This window comes from Bipolaris zeicola, assembly GCF_000523435.1.
Source record: "Bipolaris zeicola 26-R-13 unplaced genomic scaffold scaffold_332, whole genome shotgun sequence".
In the NCBI taxonomy this organism is placed as follows: domain Eukaryota; kingdom Fungi; phylum Ascomycota; class Dothideomycetes; order Pleosporales; family Pleosporaceae; genus Bipolaris; species Bipolaris zeicola.
The window spans coordinates 193-21,101 of record NW_006912381.1 but is presented as its reverse complement, the minus strand read 5'-3'; the positions used below and the strand labels follow the sequence as shown (position 1 = coordinate 21,101).

At 50.8% G+C, this 20,909-nt stretch overlaps 11 protein-coding genes across 11 annotated transcripts; 5 read left to right on the top strand and 6 right to left on the bottom strand.

Moving 5' to 3' along the window:
* Positions 1–131: 131 nt before the first annotated feature.
* COCCADRAFT_9656 (uncharacterized protein) lies at positions 132–1,947 on the bottom strand (the record flags this gene model as incomplete). The annotated part of the gene is made up of 2 exons (XM_007719644.1): positions 132–1,885; positions 1,935–1,947. 2 exons carry the CDS (start codon positions 1,945–1,947, stop codon positions 132–134), a joined length of 1,767 nt encoding a protein of 588 aa, XP_007717834.1.
* Positions 1,948–2,993: 1,046 nt separating this feature from the next.
* COCCADRAFT_110603 (uncharacterized protein) lies at positions 2,994–5,548 on the top strand (the record flags this gene model as incomplete). The annotated part of the gene is made up of 3 exons (XM_007719643.1): positions 2,994–3,259; positions 3,317–5,168; positions 5,219–5,548. The coding sequence occupies 3 exons, from the start codon at positions 2,994–2,996 to the stop codon at positions 5,546–5,548; spliced, it is 2,448 nt and encodes an 815-aa protein (XP_007717833.1).
* Positions 5,549–7,481: 1,933 nt separating this feature from the next.
* COCCADRAFT_110602 (uncharacterized protein) lies at positions 7,482–7,808 on the bottom strand (the record flags this gene model as incomplete). Its single annotated transcript, XM_007719642.1, has 1 exon — positions 7,482–7,808. One exon carries the CDS (start codon positions 7,806–7,808, stop codon positions 7,482–7,484), a length of 327 nt encoding a protein of 108 aa, XP_007717832.1.
* Positions 7,809–7,885: 77 nt separating this feature from the next.
* COCCADRAFT_110615 (uncharacterized protein) lies at positions 7,886–8,578 on the bottom strand (the record flags this gene model as incomplete). Its single annotated transcript, XM_007719641.1, has 3 exons — positions 7,886–7,970; positions 8,023–8,175; positions 8,250–8,578. The coding sequence occupies 3 exons, from the start codon at positions 8,576–8,578 to the stop codon at positions 7,886–7,888; spliced, it is 567 nt and encodes a 188-aa protein (XP_007717831.1).
* Positions 8,579–9,576: 998 nt separating this feature from the next.
* COCCADRAFT_110618 (uncharacterized protein) lies at positions 9,577–9,957 on the top strand (the record flags this gene model as incomplete). Its single annotated transcript, XM_007719640.1, has 1 exon — positions 9,577–9,957. A coding segment is annotated over one exon (381 nt), but the record flags the coding sequence as incomplete, so codon positions are not given.
* Positions 9,958–10,804: 847 nt separating this feature from the next.
* Positions 10,805–11,272, bottom strand: COCCADRAFT_110617 (uncharacterized protein; the record flags this gene model as incomplete). Its single annotated transcript, XM_007719639.1, has 1 exon — positions 10,805–11,272. One exon carries the CDS (start codon positions 11,270–11,272, stop codon positions 10,805–10,807), a length of 468 nt encoding a protein of 155 aa, XP_007717829.1.
* A 453-nt stretch (positions 11,273–11,725) lies between these two features.
* Positions 11,726–15,117, top strand: COCCADRAFT_30757 (uncharacterized protein; the record flags this gene model as incomplete). Its single annotated transcript, XM_007719638.1, has 5 exons — positions 11,726–11,779; positions 11,838–13,223; positions 13,270–14,749; positions 14,800–14,961; positions 15,017–15,117. The coding sequence occupies 5 exons, from the start codon at positions 11,726–11,728 to the stop codon at positions 15,115–15,117; spliced, it is 3,183 nt and encodes a 1,060-aa protein (XP_007717828.1).
* Positions 15,118–15,531: 414 nt separating this feature from the next.
* Positions 15,532–16,787, top strand: COCCADRAFT_30756 (uncharacterized protein; the record flags this gene model as incomplete). The annotated part of the gene is made up of 4 exons (XM_007719637.1): positions 15,532–15,542; positions 16,047–16,316; positions 16,420–16,570; positions 16,641–16,787. The coding sequence occupies 4 exons, from the start codon at positions 15,532–15,534 to the stop codon at positions 16,785–16,787; spliced, it is 579 nt and encodes a 192-aa protein (XP_007717827.1).
* Positions 16,788–17,280: 493 nt separating this feature from the next.
* Positions 17,281–18,908, bottom strand: COCCADRAFT_41515 (uncharacterized protein; the record flags this gene model as incomplete). The annotated part of the gene is made up of 3 exons (XM_007719636.1): positions 17,281–17,286; positions 17,338–18,261; positions 18,861–18,908. 3 exons carry the CDS (start codon positions 18,906–18,908, stop codon positions 17,281–17,283), a joined length of 978 nt encoding a protein of 325 aa, XP_007717826.1.
* Positions 18,909–19,227: 319 nt separating this feature from the next.
* COCCADRAFT_9650 (uncharacterized protein) lies at positions 19,228–20,195 on the top strand (the record flags this gene model as incomplete). Its single annotated transcript, XM_007719635.1, has 3 exons — positions 19,228–19,362; positions 19,422–19,546; positions 19,595–20,195. 3 exons carry the CDS (start codon positions 19,228–19,230, stop codon positions 20,193–20,195), a joined length of 861 nt encoding a protein of 286 aa, XP_007717825.1.
* Positions 20,196–20,298: 103 nt separating this feature from the next.
* COCCADRAFT_30753 (uncharacterized protein) lies at positions 20,299–20,648 on the bottom strand (the record flags this gene model as incomplete). The annotated part of the gene is made up of 2 exons (XM_007719634.1): positions 20,299–20,333; positions 20,366–20,648. 2 exons carry the CDS (start codon positions 20,646–20,648, stop codon positions 20,299–20,301), a joined length of 318 nt encoding a protein of 105 aa, XP_007717824.1.
* Between the last annotated feature and the right edge of the window lie 261 nt (positions 20,649–20,909).

The window sequence follows — 20,909 nt, the reverse complement described above, 5'->3', positions numbered from 1 at the left end:
GTTAGCACACATGACTTTTTTTGAGAAGGGGGGGGGGGCAGAAAGAGGTGTACATGTGACACACGATACGGAGGGAGGGTGGGGAAGGGGGGGAGGGACTAGGTTTCTCTGTCTCTCACTCTATATTGGACTTACCATACGAGATGTTTCCCATTAGGCATAGCCCGGACAGCACTGACAGGGCCACTGACGCTAGGAAACCTGAATGTCCGTCTTGGCTCTCGCAGACTCTTGTGAAGGCTGTATTCGTCTACGGTACTGTTTCTCCTGCATGCGTAGATGAAGTTGCCGTCGGGCGACCAGCAGGCATTCATGCACCATGGGGGTGTGTTGCGCGGTGGCGTGATACGTGCGACGGGGTTCGGCTGCCGTCTGTCCCAAATGCGCAGTGTGCCATCCATGGATGCATCTACAAAGGTTGTCTCGGACGATGCCGGCTGCACAGTCTGGTTTGCTGATGTGTTAATGGGTTGCTCAATATCCTCTGCATGAGGTAGTCCATTGGCTGCGCCATTTGACTGTGAGTCGGCTGTGCCATTTGCGTCCGGCATTGCTTCAGTCACTGTGGTAGGCTCTTTTGCATCTTCACCTGTAGGCTTCTGGGGCTCTTGGACAGGGCCGCCCATGTCCACCAAATCTAGATCGGCATTGGCATCCTCATCTGCCTGCTGTATGCCGTTTGCTATGGCTCTTGAGAACTCGTCATCATCGTCCCCGAATGAAGGCAGAGTTGCTGATAGGTTGTTCTCTTGGCCACCGTCGCCAAATAGAGAGTCTTGGTCCTTGTCTCCGAACAGCGAGTCATCTGGAGAGCCTTGAGCATCTTCGGTACCTTCCTCCTTGGGTATTATGGGCTTTGTGTCGATGCCATTGGGGATGGTTCCGTTTGCTCTGGGGCGGGCGGCATTATTTGAGGAAAAGGTACCATTGGCCAGAGGGAGGGTTTCAGTGTCTTGGGGTATGGGCAGTGTAGACATTGGCCGCTGTTCAATAGCGGATATTTGACCGCCACTGGTTTCGAATCTCCTCTTGACTTGGCCAGTGTTCAAATCCCAGTCGTTAATGGTCTTATCCCAGCTGCCACTAAGCACCGACGTCTCATCCTGTGATAATGTCAAGACTGACACAGCTGATGTATGGTTCTTCAATGTATGAATGCGGGTTCCCTCTTGGTGCCGCACCGATTGTAGGTTGATACCTCCCGAGTCCAGGCCCGAGAGCAGCCAGAGGGCCTGGTGGTGGACTGCGAGTGAGTAGACTGGTGACAGACTCTCAGCGCCGGCTGCGCTGTCCTCGTTTTCCCAGTAAGATAACAGGACACCTGCTTTGGTGACAGAGTCCACAAATGGATGCCGCTGCGCTACGGTGAGAGCAAGCTTCCCGTTGGCGGTGTCTACCCAGTTGAATTTCCTGATATAACCGTCTGAGCCTCCAGTGAAGACCCATCGCATGTCGGGTGTTGCAGTAATAGCGTTGATAGAGGTACTGTGTGGCGCGGCAATGGTAGGTATGATGTCGTACATGGGTGTGTTCAAGGCTTCCTGTCGCACGCTGGGGCGGAAGGGCAGGTTGCCCAGAACACCTGTTGCTGCTGCAGCATGTGGACTCGGCGATGTGAAAGTCACTGCTGGATTGCCATCTCCTCTGCCAGGTGTTCCGCCATTTGGGATGCTGCCGCGCGGATGTTGCGAAGGACTGTCTGGCTCGTCTTGATCTTGATCTTGGTCCTGGTCCTGGTCCTGGTCTTCGTCGTCATTGTCATTATCTCCTTCGGCGTCGTCATCGTCGCCGTCGCCGTCGCCGTCGTCTGCATCATCTGCATCGTCCTCCTCATCTACGTCCATGACATCGCCGTCGTCCTGCTCATCCTCGTCCTCGGCGGAGCCTGCGCGCGCGGTCAGCTAAACAGCTCTGCCCAGTGCATGGTGGTGTACTTGCTGGCGCCATTCTCATAGTCATCCTCGTCGTTCATTCTGTGTCCATGAGCACACCCCTTGCTTACTCTTAATCAACCTGGACACCGTGTGGTGGTCGCACTTGTAATGCGCCTGACGTTCGCGTTGAGGAACATGGATGAGGCTCCGCGCGTCATGTAGCCGGCCCGCGCGTGCGCCACACCATTCCGCATCTGACCCAGGGCAGCCACACTTGATTTCAAGACTGCGTGATCGGCTTATGTAAATTTGTATCCAATAAATGTGTCAATAATAATCTCATTGCGTATGATGCTGCGTCTACAAAAAATGTCTTTGGAGTAGCAGCAGTGGTCAGCGAACCGTTGAAGATACAGTTAAACTTCAGACTGATCTTCGACGTCCTATCAGGCTCTTCCTAGACCAGAGGAGCTCTAATAGCGTATATTGAGTATATGGCTTCTATACAAACTCAAGGGCTTGTCTTAGTCTTAGCTATGCTAGTATACTTAATTCTATCTACTGAACACGTCATACATTATCTAGTACATATGCTCAGTATGCTATGAACGAGATGCTTCTTGGAGGTAGATTTTATTGCTCAAGTACGACTGTATACTCAGGAATGTAGTTGCTCACTACTAAGCCCATCATAAGTGGTCGTTATCTAGCGCTCGTGATCGATCGGCCACGTGACCGCAGTGCATTCGTGGTTCGTTGTTGGCTCCGGGCCTACTTTTGACCGCTGTTGTAGTCCACCAGGGGCGCGGTCGGGCATCTGCATACAATGGTGGGGAAGGGGTGGGGGGCATGTGGCTTGGCCCATGCTCCAACTTCAGCGCTGAATCAGAAACGTACACGATACAATAAGAGCATCGAATATCGAATCTGGAATCCCCACGATAATATAGAATATTCTGGGTGGATTAGGCAGACTCAACCAACTCACATCCCTCATTGTAGCCACCTTACAGCTTGGGTAGCAAGTGCTGTTGCCTTCGTGCACTGAAAATACGTGGCCATACTCTAGTAGTACCTACTTAAACCTATCTCATCCTTCATCGTTACTCTCGTCGCAAAATGTTCAACCGAGATCGAGTACCCGGTCTTCCTGGAAGCTCTCCACGACCTCCACCGCGCAACGAAGGCTACGGACAGCCACAACAACCCCCACAACAGCAGCCACCACGTAACTACGACCCCAGAATGGCTGGATACGGCGGCGCCCCTCCGCCCGCTACTCAACGTATGCCTGTGCCTGCGAGGCAAGGCGGCGGCGGCGGACCTGTGAGGCAATTGCGCCCAATCAAGAGCCCAGGAGGCAACGCTTATGCCTTTGGCAATCTGTATGTATACTGAGGGAGGGTTCAACTTTTATATGCCGTATCCTAACAGATATACAGGGTCGCAGTGTCCCCTCAGGACTTCCAACCAAACCCCGACGGCTCCGATATCTACATTCTCGTCAACGGCAACTTTGCCCTCTCTGCACGACCTACACAAGGATGCTCGCCGGGCGAAATTGGTCTTACCGACGCACAAAGAACATGGGCCGGCATATCTCTTGGTCCTCAGGAGGTAGTTACGGTGGCGCAGTATGATCACTTTAGTCAAAGTCAAGGAAAATCATATTTGGGGTCGCTCGAGGTCGAAGTCGGATTCGCGGCAAGAAAGACGACAGATACACCCTATGATCAAGACGAGCTCGCCACGTTTTTCAAGAAGAGCTTCGAGAACCAAATCCTAGCGCCTGGCCAACAACTGCTTCTCGATGTAAAAAACATACCCCTCAGATTATCTGTCCGGACGGTACAGCTTGCAGATTTATCCATGGAGAAGGAGGAGACTGATATGCCCCCCATCACTGATCCACGAGCTCGCGGTATCCTTACAAGACACACTCAGGTCGACTTTTTCAAGGATGCTCGGTCAGAGCTCAAAATCAAAGCGTCGGCGAAGCGCGCAGCAGCAAACTCCATCATTCAGCCAGGTTTCAAGTTCGAGGATATGGGCATTGGTGGACTGGATACTGAGTTCAGTGCCATTTTCCGAAGAGCTTTTGCTTCCCGCATCTTCCCTCCTAATGTCGTGGAGAGGCTAGGTATCAACCATGTGCGTGGTTTGCTATTGTATGGCCCTCCTGGAACGGGTAAAACCCTGATGGCGAGGCAAATTGGAAAGATGCTCAATGCTCGTGAGCCCAAGGTCATCAACGGTCCCGAAGTTTTGAACAAGTATGTCGGAGCGTCCGAAGAGAATATCCGGAAGATGTTCGCAGATGCAGAGAAAGAACAAAAGGAAAAGGGCGACGAGAGTGGACTTCACATCATCATTTTCGACGAACTCGATGCTGTTTGCAAGCAGAGAGGGTCTGGTGGTGGCGGTGGCACCGGCGTGGGTGACAGTGTCGTCAACCAACTGCTGTCCAAGTTGGATGGTGTGGAGCAATTGAACAACATTCTTCTCATCGGTATGACGAACCGAATGGACATGATTGATGAGGCTCTCTTGCGCCCTGGTCGTCTCGAGGTCCATTTGGAGATTTCGTTGCCTGATGAATCGGGCCGCGCCCAGATCCTGAAGATTCACACCACCAAGATGCGAAAGAACAACGTCTTGGAATCGGACGTTGACGTTGAAGAGTTAGCAAAACTTACCAAGAACTTTTCCGGAGCGGAGCTGAATGGTCTGGTCAAGGCAGCAACATCGTATGCCTTTGGTCGTCATCTTCAGGGTGGTACTACAGTCAAGGCGGATGTTGAGAATATGAGGGTCATGCGTCAGGACTTCATAACCGCACTTGACGACGTGAAGCCGTTGTTTGGTGTTGCCGAAGAAGAACTCGGCAAACGAGTGATGCGCGGCATCATCCACTTTTCGCCCTTCATCAGGGATATCTTGGAAGATGGGCGTCTGTACATCAATCAAGTCAGAAATTCGGCGTCTACCCCATTGCTACCTGTCCTTTTGCACGGGCCGCCTGGCTCTGGAAAGACTGCATTGGCTGCCAAGATGGCAATGGATTCGGGCTACCCCTTTATCAAACTGATTTCGGCTGAAGACATGATTGGTTATAGCGAGTCGCAAAAAGTACAGCATCTTGATAAGACATTCAGGGATGCCTACAAGAGTCCGTTGAGTATCATAGTTCTCGATTCCATTGAGTCGATGCTTGAATGGGTACCGATTGGTCCTAGGTTTAGCAACACTGTTTTGTCTGCGTTGAAGGTGCTTCTTGGCAAGGTGCCACCAAAGGTAAGTCGCTGCAAAAGGTGAAATGTAAGTAACCAAGCTAACAACTTCAGAATCGCCGCTTGCTAGTGTTTGCCACCACAACTCAACGTTCAGTGCTTGTTCAGCTTGAGCTTTTTGCTCGCTTCAAAGCTGATATTGCTGTGCCCAATGTCAACACTCAAGGCGAACTCGCAAATGTTCTCAGTGAATCCGGCGCCTTCTCAGAGTCAGACCAGCGACGTGCTATCAGTGAGATTGAGGAGATTACTGGAAGCAAGGAGATCGGGGTGGGCATTGACAACATCCTTAGTGGTATCGAAACTGCGAAGCAGGATCAGGATGTCCCTGGCCGATTCGCCCGATACATGTCAAGTGCGATTGCGGCGAACAAGGCTTTTTAGTTGGATTGCAGCCACATGGAGAGGGCTAAACAATGCTTTCGGGTTGTTTCATGCGTAGCATTTACATTTAGCATGTTGTGGCACGATACGTGATTGAGCTCAATAGATCAAGGGGCGACCCGCAATCAAGCTGGTAGAGCAAAGCTGAAATCCAATCGCTGCCAAGGAATTAATAGAAGAAGGTGGCTATCTATATACGAAAGGAAATCACAATACATATCCGCAGTCTGATGACGCGATACTACACCACAATGCATACCCGCGGTCAAACATGGTACGTCTTGTCGCGGTCATCCATGGCACGTTTGGTCGTAGCCATCTATAAACGGTAGAGCTAGGCTAGTTCATATTTGTAGAGCCCATAGATTTCATGTCAAACATTACCTGACAGCCAAAATCGCCATACTCACCTAGTCCCCCTTCAATTTTCGTCCACTGCACCCGAAAGAACTCCCGAAATTGTACAACATTGCACTACCTACATACCCCCTACACCCACCCACCTCACCCGGTCCCACCCCTTACTCTTGTTACCGTTCGTTCCCGAAAAAGCCGAGTTCCGTCACTGTCAGGCCATTTTTCGATAACCTCACATCTGACATGCGGTTCCCCTTGACCCCTGAGGGTTTTCCATGTCGTACTACATACGAGATACACTACTACACATCATCCTCTCTTTATCCCTCTTATTTCGAACAACAAAGCTTCACAACTCTTCTTCTATCCCTTTATACCTCTCCCATCAAGTTCTGTAAACTCAGCTCACAAGGTACAATAGTAGGGTTACAAAGGGGGGCCCTTCTTCGCCCCACCTACACTTTTTAAGGCTTCACCCCAGAAAAAAAATGCTGACGTCGTACTTTGGCCGCTTTGCTTCCGCTGCCTGGTTACAAGTAGCTCACTCTTCACCACCCCTTGCTTTGTGTTTAGTGAGAGAAAAATAAAGGGGGGAGTAAGGGAAAATGTGGCAAGGGTTTAACCATGGAAATTATGTACATAGGCGAAGAATTACGGCGTGTAGTGGTGTTGGGAAGGCTCGGAAGGGGGGTATCGTGAGGGAAGGATACTTCACAGCATTGCCCCCCCCCTCTTGTGCTCGCTATGAAGAGGAAGGGTGTAGAGGGGTTGATTTTTTCTTCTTCATGGAATATGTTTGATATTCTGTTCTGGAAAATATAGTCAAGATTTGACTTTCAAGCTTTCATACATCTCCACTAGAGTTTGCCTTGGTTGTTGTTGGGGGTGGGGGAGAGTGTCGGGCTTGATAATCTCCGAGGTGGTACCCGGTCTTCTTGACGTTTATTTTCCTTTTCGTGTATGCATGTATAAACGTGGGGGGTTGCGGGTTCTATTGGTAGGGCAGGTGCCGGGTTTGACTGTGTGTGGGGGGGTGGTCATGGCACGAATTGCTTGTGCATGCATGCGTGGGCACGTTGCATATCCAGCCCCTCGGGGGGTTGACGACTACGTACATATGTACATATACGACCCTCATCACTTTCACAAAGCAGAATATACTATAACAGTGCGTCTCATCCAGTCACGCTACGACTGGAATGGAATGGTATGTCGCTCCACATGTCTTAGGTAGACTGATTGCCCCACAGGGAAGGGCTTCCTATATTCATCACATGAGCTGTTACATCAACGATTTGACTAAGATTCAAAAACTACAAAGGCCGTATCAAGGAACACCCCCGTGGCTATTCACCCCAGTGTTAACCAAAAAGTCCCGATATCATCATGACGCCAACCTAAACACAACCGGTCCCCAGCCCAAGAAGACAAAGGAATATGAAACAGGCGCTTTCCCGCCACCCAGAAACCGCCTGGATGGATCGAGGCGCTATTTTTCAGCTCTAAGCGAATGAGCAAGCTCACCAGCTCCCCCTCTGCACCTAGCGAAGCGACCGTCCTCTAGGAGATACGTCAGCTACCCGCCCCGTTCCTGATCCAAACGCCATCCGAAAGCCGCGATTCGTTCGCTAGCTGTCAGCAGGCGCGTAGCACTTGCATCAGGCAACGGGCCGAACCGCGTCACAATTCCTGAAAAAGAAAAGCTGGTGTGTGGGACGCTAAAAGCAGCGAGGCCGGCTGCCGAGGGTGGAGCACAGTGGAGCGGAAATTGGGAACGACAGGTCGCAACGTCGAGCTTGTTCCTGGAATTCGAACATCGCGAAAAAGGTGTTTGAACATTTTTTGAAAATAGAGAAAACCGGTAAAGCGCTGGGGAATAGTAAAGTGACCGAATGCCGCCCATAGTTTGGAAAAACCGAAAATCGTATATTGGTGTCATCCACAGTTCGGTAAGCGAAATTTGAAAGGTGTCGAATTGATTTAGAAGTCGACTGGTGCCGGATACCGGCTTTGTGCGGTGCGGAACTGCTCTGGGTACTTGCGTGCTGCTCGGTTGTTCAGTGAGCTGTCAGAGATGTTAGTTCGGCGATTGAAGTTGGCTGTCAGTGTAAACCTACTCGACTCGCTTCTGAGTCCACTGCAAATCTTTCTGTACATCCTTCGCAGCCTTCATTCCGTCTGCAAAGCTCATGCGAGCACCAGCCAATCTGCGTTGAGCCAGTGCTTGTAGCTCAGAAAGCTCGCGCTGCTTAGCATTCAGTTCACCGGACCTGCGTACAATGTCAGTTACACGACTTTAGGCGCAGTCGGGTGATTCAGAATTCACTGATAGAAAGAAACTTACGTTTGTGCTTGCTTTGCAAGACTGCGATCTAGTGGCATTGGATCGAAGGAGCCGTTCACACGACGACCCATATAATCGAGGAGATCCACGCTGGCGGCGCCGCTAGTGGATTCATAATCGCTTGCACTGCCAGCATAGTTGCTAGAGGTGGATGACGGCTCGTACGACGGTACACCAGATGTCGTAACGCTGTTTGCAGCCTCGGGTGGTGATCCTGACACGCGTCCATAACCATGTTGTTGAGCCGGGAAGAAAAATCCGGGCTTTTGTGGCATGTTGATTGGGTAGGATGCTTGAGGAAGACTGTAGAAGGAGTGTGAAGAGGCCATTTTGGATAATACTATATTCCTCTGTATGCTGGAATGGTGTGTAGAGTAGTGTATTGGCGAAGAGTGCAAGCGGTTAGATAGTGTTGGGGTTTGGTCAAGGTGTCGGAGTGGGAAGCCAAGACAGTGATCCAGATGTGACAAAGGTATAACAATATCCTCAGAAAAGTGAATAGAGAATCAGAAAGATCAGACCAAATTCCAGCAAAACGAGCCCTTTTTATACCTTTCCATTGCAGGCATGCTAGGAGCATCATGGTCAACGGGGCATGGCTCTGACCCCTTCATGCCGAGTGACGGCCGCAACCCCGCCGTTATGGTGATAAAGCTGCATAGGATTACATCCACTGAGAACGGTTCCCGCTGGTGCCGGATTGTAAAGCGTCATTTAGACTGGGCTGGACGGTGGCTCTTGGACGTGGGCCGCAGCCGATCCACGATACCTCGGGGCGATAGTGAATGCTTGAGATGCCAATTGGCCCGTACAAGGAACTAGTGACAAGTGGCCTCAGCTCCAACCGGCACAAAAGAGTCGGGGAGCGAATTGGCTTGCAATGGCAAAAAGTTGCGATTCTGGAGGCAGTGCCGTCTATGGCCGGCACCAAGGCATTGCTAAAGGCAGCGGGGCAGAGTAAGCGCAGCAGACGCAGACGCAGACGCCATGTAAAAGCAGCGGCGGTGGAGAAGTGTACATGCATGGGTAGGCTGCCGGACGGGCATGCTAAGTGTTGTCAAATTGATGCGCTGGCTCGACAGCTGCCAGCGCCATTGAGCATGCAATCTGGAGGGGGGATGCAAAGGATCAGACAGCGCATGACACCAGTGGCGGCATGCGCCCAAAGAAGCTTGACGAGACGATTGCGCGTATGAACGTGGCGGGCAATTGGTAAAGGGCGTGTACCGGACGACGAGATCGTTTTTTTTCGTGTAGTCATGGTCATGGAAGGTCGTGGAGAAGGATGCGGGACTAGCAAAGCCCCGCCGAACTAACAGTCCGCCCCTCGGTGGTGCGGTGCGTCATGCTTGCGAGCAGCAACCCAACCCGGCCAATGCACCTTGCTGCACCTCCACCTTGGCGCTCCAATGCCTCGAGCCCTTGGGCACCATGTCTGCTCTGCGTAACCTCGTACTGCTTCTCACACGAACATTCCCCAGACGTTCCCATGCTGCAAGTCAACTGCTCTCCAAGCACGGCAATAAGTGGCGGTGAGGAATCCCATCTAGCTCGTCGCTCTTCCCAGGACCACCGGCTTTGGTATGCATGCCATGTCCTTGTACATAGTACTATCCGAGCCCTTTGTCCATGGAAGGCGTTACACTGGCGCTTCAACGGCGCGGAACAAGCCAATCGTATGACACGGCTGTCAATGCCGTCCATGTGAGTTGCGCATGGCAGCTACTTTTAGGTCACCTTTGTGCCCCTCGCCCCAGCATCTGCCTTACATGGACACTTACCCGGGGGCCGAGAACCTGAATTTGACTCAACCAAGAGCTTGAGTCCGGTCTGATCTCGTGTGCTTCTAGATTGAGTGTGCAACACTTTGCGCGGCACCAGGCAGCAACATCTCTCACTTCCTACTGCCGTCTGATTGAATTTTGGGTTCCACAAACTCTAGGTGCAGGTTGTATCAATCACACATGTACGATTTGTTCGGACGTTCTGACGGCGCTGATTGTGCTCTCCAATTGCTCGTCAGCGAGTGGTGTCGGACAGGAAATACTAGTGGTAATGTCTTCCCAATGATTGCGACTTGTAGCTCTCAGCGACCACTGCCGGATCGGATTGATATACTATTCGACAGCTCTTGAATTACACAACTACTTGTTTGGTCGATTTGCCGATGAGCTAATGCCAATCAGTTCTCGACAATGTCTTTCAACCATTTCCTACATTACAAATGATTTCAACTTTTTTCAGCCTAACAAAACACGGCCATAACTCGCACTGCCCTGATGGATGTGCGATATACACTAGTCTTGACACAAGCGCAGTAACCTGAATACGTCGATGTGCGCAAGCACCCATGAAGCACCGCCTTTTGGTCGCTTTTAGATCCTAGTGGCTATACAACAATATTCGGTAGAACACCATGGCAAATTCAATATCTTCAATAAGATACCACAAATCTATGGTGCAATCTTGCCAGCGATCTGATTTGTCAAGTAATTTGACATTCTGTGTGTACATATCAGTAACCACCAATATTGTTCAAAGTCTGCAAACTTACATCATCCACTGTTGCCTTTTCCGAGCTTGGCCCAAGGGTCCTCAACGAAGCTTGGGAGAAAATAGGCCGTGTCCCCGTTCTCGTTCTGAACTCCATTACGAAGCGCATTTAGTTCTGCTCTCGAAACGGGAGGTCCACCAAACGACATAGTTTCCATTGCAGACTGATCGTTCGGAGCAGGGCCATTCGCAGCGCCAAGGGGAATTTCCGGAAGGGTTTGGCCACGTGCTAGGAAGCTGGCAAGACCAGAATCTGTTACCGGGGCCTTCTTTGACTCGGAGGCTTCAGGCTCATTTGCTTCTCCGCTGGCGACTTTCTTCGTTCTAACCCCGAGTTTGGTGGAGTTTGCACCGCTTGCATCGGCTTTTGCCTTTGGTGAGTTTTCATGGTCGAATTTTCGCTTTTTGGTTCCCCCAAACGAGGAGAAGCCCATAGCTGCAGCTATGTCGATGTCCTCTTCTTCGTCCATGACAGAGTGTGAGTCGACTGGGTTAGGCTTCTGCTTGAGGAGTATATTTCCTAGAGACAAAAGTATAAAAGGTCATACGAAGTTAGGTAAGAGGGCGCTAGTGAAGGGTACCTGCGCCAATCGGAGCGGGAGTGTCTCCTACAGTGGGCCCCCCTGGGTTGGCAGCTCTTAAACAGTATCCGCCTGAGTGGAATGGTAGCGCACTATCACTATGGAGACATGACCCTCAGCGGGCATCTCACCACGTCATGCCACGAGCAGAGGTCGTGCGCAGATGTACATGGACAAGCACGCGCGTAGCTCTGGCGGCCTTAGCGCCAGCGTCATCGCATCTGCGCATCGGCAGGGTTCACCACCAACAACGCTTGCAACGCCTGCACAGCGCCAGATTCCATGCTGCTTCTCGCCATACTCTAGTCCTTCAAACGGGCTCTAGGACACGTCATGCTCACCATGGAAAGCGAGACTTCGCAGAGCCCGGCGCAGCGCCGCTTCATGCGACCCAGTGTAAGTCGTCGCGTCTTGGGGCTTTAGGCACACATGCATAGCTCACCATAGGCTACAGATGCGGTCAGCGACAATGATCCAGCCGAGGACTGGCGAACGCGTCAAGAAGGCCTTCACCCTGCGCAGATCTCGACATCGCCGCACACGATCCGCCGAGATTCTCCTCGCTCCCGGCCAGTTCGAAACTGAGAGATACCGTGAGATGAGCAGGAAAGAGCTGCTTGTCGAGATGATCAAGTACAAGTTTCGGCAAGGCTATGCATATGCGACGAGCCAAACCGGTGTTGGCATCCTGAAATGCTCTATGGCCTATGTACTCGGCTCGCTGGCTACCTTTGTCCCCTTCATAGCTGCGCTGTTGGGTAGGAACGACGGCAAACACATCGTTGCGACAATCACCGTCTACTTCCATCCAGCGCGCTCAGCTGGTAGCATGCTTGAGGCTGTCATGCTTGCCTTTGCCGCCTTTCTTTATGCTGCGGTTGTCTCCTTCTCCAGTATGGCTGTGTCGGCCTACTTTGGGAACAACGACCTTCTAGTAGTTGGCCATGTCATAGTGCTCATTGTCTTCTGTGGAGGTGGTCTCGGGCTGGTTGGATGGACAAAACAAAGGCTCGGCAATCCGCTAGTCAATGTGGCCTGCTCTCTGACTTCCCTTGCCCTCATCACCATTTTGACCAAAGAGGGGGCTGTCCAGGCTGCTACGTTCTCCTACGTTAAAATCTGGCAGGTCTTGAAGATGGTCATCATGGGTTGTGCCGCATCAACAGCTGTATCCCTTCTAGTAAAGCCAACGTCAGCGCGCAGCGAATTCCGCGATACTTTTATCAAATCTACTGATGCCATGGCAGAGATGCTAAACGGCATTGCGCTCAGTTTTCTCTCCGGGTCTGAGCAAGACCTCAAGAGCGACTCGTATGTCAAAGCTTCAGATCGGCTGCAAACGACGTTCAAAGCCCTGGTTAAGAATCTTGGAGAAGCTAAGTTTGAGCACTATGCGTTGGGCACTGAAGCAGAGTACAAGATCAACGCAAGGCTGGTCAAATGTGTTGAGACGCTGATGCAGAGTCTGGGTGGATTGCGAAGTGCTGCCGAGACGCAGTTTACGTTACTTGCTCAGCCGGCGCCTGGTGAGGTAACTTCTCAACCTATACCTACTAATGGAACGGTCACTTCTTCAATCTTCTCAGAACAGGCCATGTCGCAAAGTCCTCAGCTGATTTCTCCCACGCTGAGGCATTCAGATAGGCGGGGCAGCATCCTCGCCTCTATCGATGAACTGCCAGAAAGCTCCGAAGCGTCCGCAATCTGCTCAGCTGCTGAATCAGACGATGAATCCAATCCAGTAAATCAAATGCTGGCCAGATCTATCAATCTTTCAAAGTCGAACCTGACGCCTGCTGACATTTTTTCCGTCTTCATAGCTCAGTTGGGCCCACCGATGGTGAGTCCATAACTCTCAGTTTTCCTTGCACTGCTAATTAAAGTAGAAATCGCTTGCATACACCCTACGTGAAGTACTTTCGGAATTACCGTTTGGACCTGGACCAGAGTACAACATGGCTATCAATGAACACTTCCGTCACAGCCTGGTTGACGCGAAGGCTCTCTTCGCGGACGCACGACGAGAGGCTCTTTCTGGTATCTACACGAGCAAGATTCCAAATAGGACAAGTTCAGCAGCAGTTGCAGCCGACTTTGAAGAAGTTGCCGCAAGCTGCGGGTATTTCAGTTCGTCCTTGATTGATTTTGCTGAAGATATGGTCGGGTTCCTTGACATTCTTGAGGAGCTCAAAGCCAATGTCAATCGCTATCCGCGGCAAAGAACTTTCAACTGGCTGAAATTTTGGAAGACTTGGCACAAGAAGAGTAATTCTGGCGACGACTCCGAAGTGGCTAATTTCATGCAAGAAACAGACCCACAGACAGTGGGTGGCTCGCGCGAGATTCACAATCCTATTTACAGGAAGTCGACGCGTGGAGATCCGTACAAGCCAGAGAACGAACAGCCACTATCCTACCGTATATGGACGTCACTTGCCGTCTTCAGAAGGGACGACCTCAAATATGCTGTCAAGGTTGGCATTGGTGCAGTCCTTTGGGCCATGTGGTCCTTTATTCAATCGACAAGAGGCTATTACAGTCGGTGGCGTGGCGAGTGGGGTCTATTGTCGTACATGTTGGTTTGCTCTATGACCATAGGCGCTTCCAACACCACAGGGTACCAGCGTTTTGCTGGTACTTGTCTGGGCGCTGTGCTAGCAATTGCTGCATGGATCGCGGCTGACGAACATGCTCTTCTTCTGGGCTTTTTCGGTTGGGTCATTTCCCTGTTCTGCTTCTACATCATTGTCGGCAAGGGCAAGGGACCTATGGGCCGTTTCATCTTGCTGACGTACAACCTTTCTGCGCTCTACGCCTACTCTCTTTCCGTTAAGGACGATGAAGATGACGATGACGAAGGTGGCATCTCACCTGAAATATGGGAGATTGTAACTCATCGAGTGGTTGCTGTTATGGTTGGTTGTCTTTGGGGTATTATCGTAACAAGGATAATCTGGCCAATTTCCGCACGCCGTAAGCTCAAGAAAGGCACGTCTTTGTTGTGGCTCAAGATGGGATTGATCTGGAAACGCGGGCCACTTAAGACTGTTCTTGAATCCAATGAGCACACGAGCAGGACACAATCGTTCATGTCGGAACGCGAGGAGATCGAACTTCGGAGATATCTATCTCATTTGGAGACACTGCGTGTAGCGGCTGCTGCGGAGTTTGAGCTTAGGGGCCCCTTCCCCAACAAGAGTTTCCAGATTATCCTTGGTGCAACGAGTCGCCTACTGGACAGTTTTCACGCAATGAATGTAGTTATACTAAGAGAGCTGAAAGCGTCGGATGGTGAGAAGGAAGCTCTGAGGTATACAAAGAAAGAGTGGACAGAGCTGAGTTGGCGCATCAGCCATTTGTTCTCAGGTGAGCTTCATACCAAGTGACGATGGGAGCTGAACGCTGACAAATAACAGTCATGGCCTCCTCTATGAAGCTAGCATACCCGCTCAATGATGTTCTACCTAACATCGAACACACACGTGATCGGTTGCTTGCCAGAGTCTTCGAGTTTCGACAGCAGGATCTCGGCAAAACCATTGCTACCGACGAAGATTACGAGTTGTTGTATGCCTATGGTGGGTCATTACCGTTTATACTTGAAATTGATCATCGCCACTAACTTCAATACAGCACTGGTGACTGGACAACTCGCGCACGATTTGAATGTTATCGGACAGGAGATTGAGAAACTATATGGTGTCCTGAGCGAGGAGGACCTAAAGTTGCAGTAAGAATGCATCGTTTCGCTACTTAATGAACCCTTTGTACCCTAAGTGTTGAGCACGTCTAATGTCATTACCAATGAGTTTGTACTCGAGAATAATTGGACATGTGCAAAGAGTTCTTTCAGATCTAGTGCGCGATGATGGCAAAATGACTCATAATGTGACATCCCATACGTTGTACCATATGCGTTTAGGGATAGGGCAACCGAATGCTACACACCAATCATCATGGATACGAACAGCAAGTTACTATTTGCACGTGCTTGCGTGATGTTCAATTGGTGACTAGAGACATCTTGACGTAGAGATTCCGTTTTATCGGTATTTATCCACCGGAAATAGAGTACGTGATACCCAAAAGGCATTCAAGGGCTCTTGTCTTAGAACCTCTAGTGTGGCGGTGCCTGTGGGCGCAATGCAATGCTCTCGCGGTATGTAACTTGAACAACATGGATGCATCCCGTGATTGCCAGACTCGTCTAGTTGAAGAGATGACAATGCCACCCAAGCATTACCGGCATGTTGATGTGCATACATCCAATGGGCTTAGCAGAGCCATTGCCATGCATGCGACACACCTGCTCAGCATCTAGTCGCTGTTGTGTTGGTGGGAATTTGGCTAGTGGTCACGTGGTGGCCTTGGCGCTCTAAGCGATCACGCACCTGTGTTGGAAATTACCTCGCACCTCTCAGCTTCAACAACGGTAAGTCGACAACGACCGCGGACGACAACAACATCGAAAATGTAAGGAATCCCGAACAAATATCCTTCAACACTGCTTCGAAGAGCAAATCCGTTCCCGCTGCACACTCGGCGCCTCGCATTCGTGCCTCTGAGGCGCTTGTGCAGTGGCGAACCCCTCTTCCGACGACCACCTCCTCCGTCGCCAACAACCGCACAAATGATCAAAATACTGACATGGGGTGTTTCATAGGGTCAACCTCCGCACTCAGAAGCGCCTCGCGGCCTCCGTGGTCGGTTGCGGAAAGCGCAAGATCTGGCTTGACCCCAACGAGGTCAGCGAAATCGCCAACGCCAACTCCCGCCAGACTGTCCGCAAGCTCGTTCAGGATGGTCTCATCATCCGCAAGCCCGTCACCATGCACTCTCGTGCCCGCGCCCGGGAGCTGAACGCCGCCCGACGAATTGGCCGACACCGTGGTTTCGGTAAGAGGAAGGGTACCAAGGACGCTCGTATGCCAAGGTATGCAATCACGTTGCCTCTTTAATGCCGGATATGAGGACGAAGAATTGTTTTTTTGGGATGTCATGGACAATGGGAACCGTTAACTAATGCGGATGTGCAGCCAAATCGTCTGGATGCGCCGTCTCCGTGTCCTCCGCCGTCTCCTCGTCAAGTACCGCGCCGCCGGCAAGATCGACAAGCACCTCTACCACGAGCTCTACCTCCTCTCCAAGGGTAACACCTTCAAGCACAAGCGTGCTCTCGTTGAACACGTATGTTGACCATGACATCATGACTATGTCGATTCCCCGCTCCATGGTCGGTAACTAACGCACATGTCAGATCCACAAGGCCAAGGCCGAGAAGGCCCGCGAGAGGGTCATCAAGGAGGAGATGGACGCCAAGCGTGCGAAGACCAAGGCGGCTCGCGAGAGGAGGCAGGAGCGTATCCAGCAGAAGCGCCAGGCTCAGCTGGGCGACGAGGAGTAAAGAATGGATGTCGTGACGAACACCTGGCGTGGGTCTTTTCAAGGTTAAAGGAGGGCGTCAATCTCCTTTTTATCTGGGCATATGCGGTCATGTTTCATGTTACGTCTGTGAAGGACTCTTCTCTCCATGCATATTCGACCGACAAGGGTGCCCCCTCTCTGATTTTCGATGCTATGACTGTACCAAAAATAAAAGGGATATGAGCATCGGCATTAGAAACCAGTAGTCAAACTTGGAGTTGGTCTGCTTTGATCCATTGAATGTGTTTGTGGCCTTTGTGATGGTATGATGCCATTGCTATATGTGCTCAATGAATGTTACTGGTCAGGCAAAGCAAGTGACACTAATAAGATTGATCGATTACAAAGTCCCCCGAGTGCTTCTTTCACAAGTAACACAATACACGCCTATTGCCTGCACAGGGTATCAATGAATCTCTAACGCCCAATGTAAACGCCATATCGACTCCCAACTCCCACGTGTTGCCTCGTGTTTAGATCTGTGAAAAGTTAGCATCAATGCTTGTACCGATGCGGTTCTGGCTACTCACCAATTTCAGGGCGCTTCTATGCACAGCCCGTGTAAAGTTGAGCATAGCCTTAGCCTTGTTGTTGCCCCTCTGGAGCCTCCTGTATGCCTCTTGCACATGACTTGGCTGCACTGGTTCCCTAGCCTCCTCTGGGGGATCAAACAAGCCTCGTTCGCGCTTCCTCTTGAGGCGATTCTGCTCGCCACCGTGATTTTTCTTGTACAGATCCTCTGCATCCTTGACCTTGAGCGCCTCCTCGGTAAGCGTCTGGACAATTTCAAACGTCAGGAAACCCAGGATATCGATGATATCGTCTGAGGGTTTGGAATCGGTGATGAGGCCGAATCCCGCCCATTCTTTGAAGCGCTTGCTCTTGCGGTAGGTAAAGGATGCTTGACGGCAGTCGGACCAGTGCACGTATTCCTCACGTGTCATGTTCTTTGTCCGCTCGTCTGCGTTCTTGAGGCGCTGCAAGGTTGCATAGTTCATCTCCTCTTCTTCCTCGTCTTCCACGTCGTCTTTTTGAGGGGGGAACTCGGTAAAGAAGGATTGAACGTCCCAGACGAGATCGACTTTGGCTCGCTTGGCTTTCTTGGAGGCGTCGACGGGAGCGGCACCAGGTCCGCCTGCGCCTACTACGCCAACAGCTATGTCTGCGTCTCCGGCTCCGACGTCGGCGCCTGCATCGCCGCCTTTGTCATCGGAGTCTTTGACGGAGCGTCGGACATCCTTCCACTGGAGGAAGTGGCGGAGACGCGAGATTTTGGCGCGGTCGTGCCGGATAAGCATGAATAGGTCGTCAGTGGAGATGGATTTTGAACCACGGCGGGTGGCAAGGGCGGTGCATTCCCGCAACATGTGCTGTACTTGGTCTTGTACGATCGACTCGATCAAGGTGGTTGTTTCGGGTGAAGGTTCGCCAGTCTCACCAGAGACGAACATCATCTGCTCAACGGTTAGGCCCAGGCCAATTTCCAACGGGAATAGATCATCTGGCGATAGGCTTTGCGGCATTGATGGCAAGGGAGGTGATGGGAATGATGCTGGTGAGGCCATGATACTGGCTTGTTACAAGGTAGGTGGGGATATGAGATTGAGTTGAGGAAGTGGGTGAAGAACAAGGTTGGCTCTGGCATGCTGCCTATAACCTTTACCCAGAACTCGGATACGAACATGTTGGGTAGGGTGAAAGACAGGCGGAACGAAGGTGAACAAGAATAGGCTGCCCCTGGTTCACACAGATAAATGCGAAGTAAGAGAAGGGCGAGCCGCCTGTCCTCGAATCACCCTCTCTATAAGAGATACAAAACAAAAGACAGTTCAAAAAAAAAAACTACCAGTCGAGGCGACAGCCCATATTCCGACGATGCGCATATGGAGCCTGTCGCAAACCGGAAAGGAATCCACTGAAGGGATAAACAAAGTAGGTGATAGTGCCATTTACCCTAGTCTCACATGTCCTTCTCTTTCTCTCATGCAGTCTCCAGGAAAGCGGAATAGCGAAATGGATAGATGACATGGACAATAAAATGAAATGAACTAACCTGCTGGATCTCCGTCCGATACTTGGCCAATTTATCCTTGTCCGACATGATGGCTGACTTTCCGCACCCAAGACTCTAGAAATCATAAAAGACGTGTCGCGCGATCAACAAAGTTCTATGGCACAGAAATTAGATTACAACAGGCGCTATGTTTGGCGGTGGGCGTGAATGAAGGCCAGGTTGCCGACGCGGTTTGCGGTCTGCTAGCGTGATCTCAAACGATGCTGGGCTTCATGCAACAACGCTATGCCGAAACGGGCTCGGCCCTACGAGCCAAAATGGGCCCCGCCAACTTTTTTGTGAATTTGGCCGCATACCCCACCATCACCGATAATTTGTTCACCAAATAAGTTGAGAATCGCCGAAAATGCTGTACCTCGTGGGTCTCGGCCTGGCGGATGAGAAGGACATTACTGTCAAGGGTTTGGACATTGTGAAGAAAGCCGAGCGCGTCTATCTCGAGGCATATACGGCGGTACTGCTGGTGGAGAAGGATGTGCTTGTGAGTTGAAGACGAAGTGAATAGATAAAGCGCTCGAAATCTAATTGTCACGGCAGTAGGAAGCATTCTATGGCCGCGAAGTCATCATTGCGGATCGTGAAATGGTCGAGTCTTCGAGCGACGATATCCTCAAGGACGCCGACAAGCTCGATGTCGCATTCCTCGTAGTAGGGGACCCATTCGGGTAAGGAGCCTCTATCAGCCATTCCAATTATATCTAACATTATCATAGCGCGACTACGCACACTGACCTTGTCCTCCGTGCCCGCGAGCTCTCTATTCCCACCCGTTCGATTCCCAACGCCAGCATTCTCACTTCCATTGGCACCACTGGCCTACAACTCTACAACTTCGGACAAACCGTATCCATGGTCTTTTTCCTCGATAACTGGAAGCCCGCCTCCTTCTACGATCGCATAAAAGAGAATGTCTCCATCGGCTTGCACACGCTTGTGCTCCTAGATATCAAGGTCAAGGAGCAGAGTCTGGAGAACATGGCCAGAGGACGCAAGATCTATGAGCCACCGCGGTACATGACAGTCGCACAGTGCGCGCAGCAGATGCTGGAAATTGAAGAGGATGTGAAGAAGGAAGGTGCATACACAAAAGACAGTCTGGCTGTTGGTGTTGCAAGAGTAGGAGCAGAAGACCAGCAGATCGTTGCAGGAACACTAGAACAGCTTTGTGAAGCGGATCTAGGCAAGCCGCTGCATAGTCTGGTGCTGCTGGGAAAACGTACGCATGACCTTGAGAGGGATTTCCTCGAGGAGTTTGCTGTGGATAAGGAGAAGTTCAAGGAGATTTGGAAGAGGGATTATGAGGGAAAGGCGTAAAAGCCCAGCAACCTGTCATATCTCTGCAACGATAAATATAAATATCGCTTTTCAGTAGCATACTACTGCATTTATGAGATATGGTGACCCGTTGGGCGAATATCTAGTAGCCAAGCAAACCTCTAATACCGTCTTTTACTGTATTGTACACAACATCGCATCACACTCACTTCTAGCTTCTTCCTTCTTCACCCATTTCTCTTCCCTTTTCCCCTGTCTCCTTCTCTCTCTAATCAATTTCTCTCGCTCATATGGACTCGGTCCTCCGTGTTTTCCGCACTCAAAATCAATCCATCGGCATTTGACAGCAGGCGCTGCACAAGTCTCATCAGTCTTTCGTGCATTTTTGCATTCTTCGATGTATTCGTCTGTGCAGGGAAGATTGCCTTTGGGCCCATGCCCGTACCCTTTGCGCTCACAGCGTGTGTAGTGGGTTTGGTATGTTGTGCACATTTCTGTGTGGTTGTAGGTGGTTGAGTTGGTGATTGGAGAGGGTGATGATAAGAAAAGGTTATATAATATATATATCTATATATATATATATATAGATATATCATTGTGGTGGTGTGCAAAAATGGAAGTCGGAGGTGTGTGTGAAGTGTTCCAGCAGCAAGGAGTATGCGCATATTCAATCACGTTCAAATTCCTTCACCTGCTGCGGGTCTATGAATGCTCTTCTGTTGATTGTGTTTTTCAAATTTCTTTGTTCTAGAT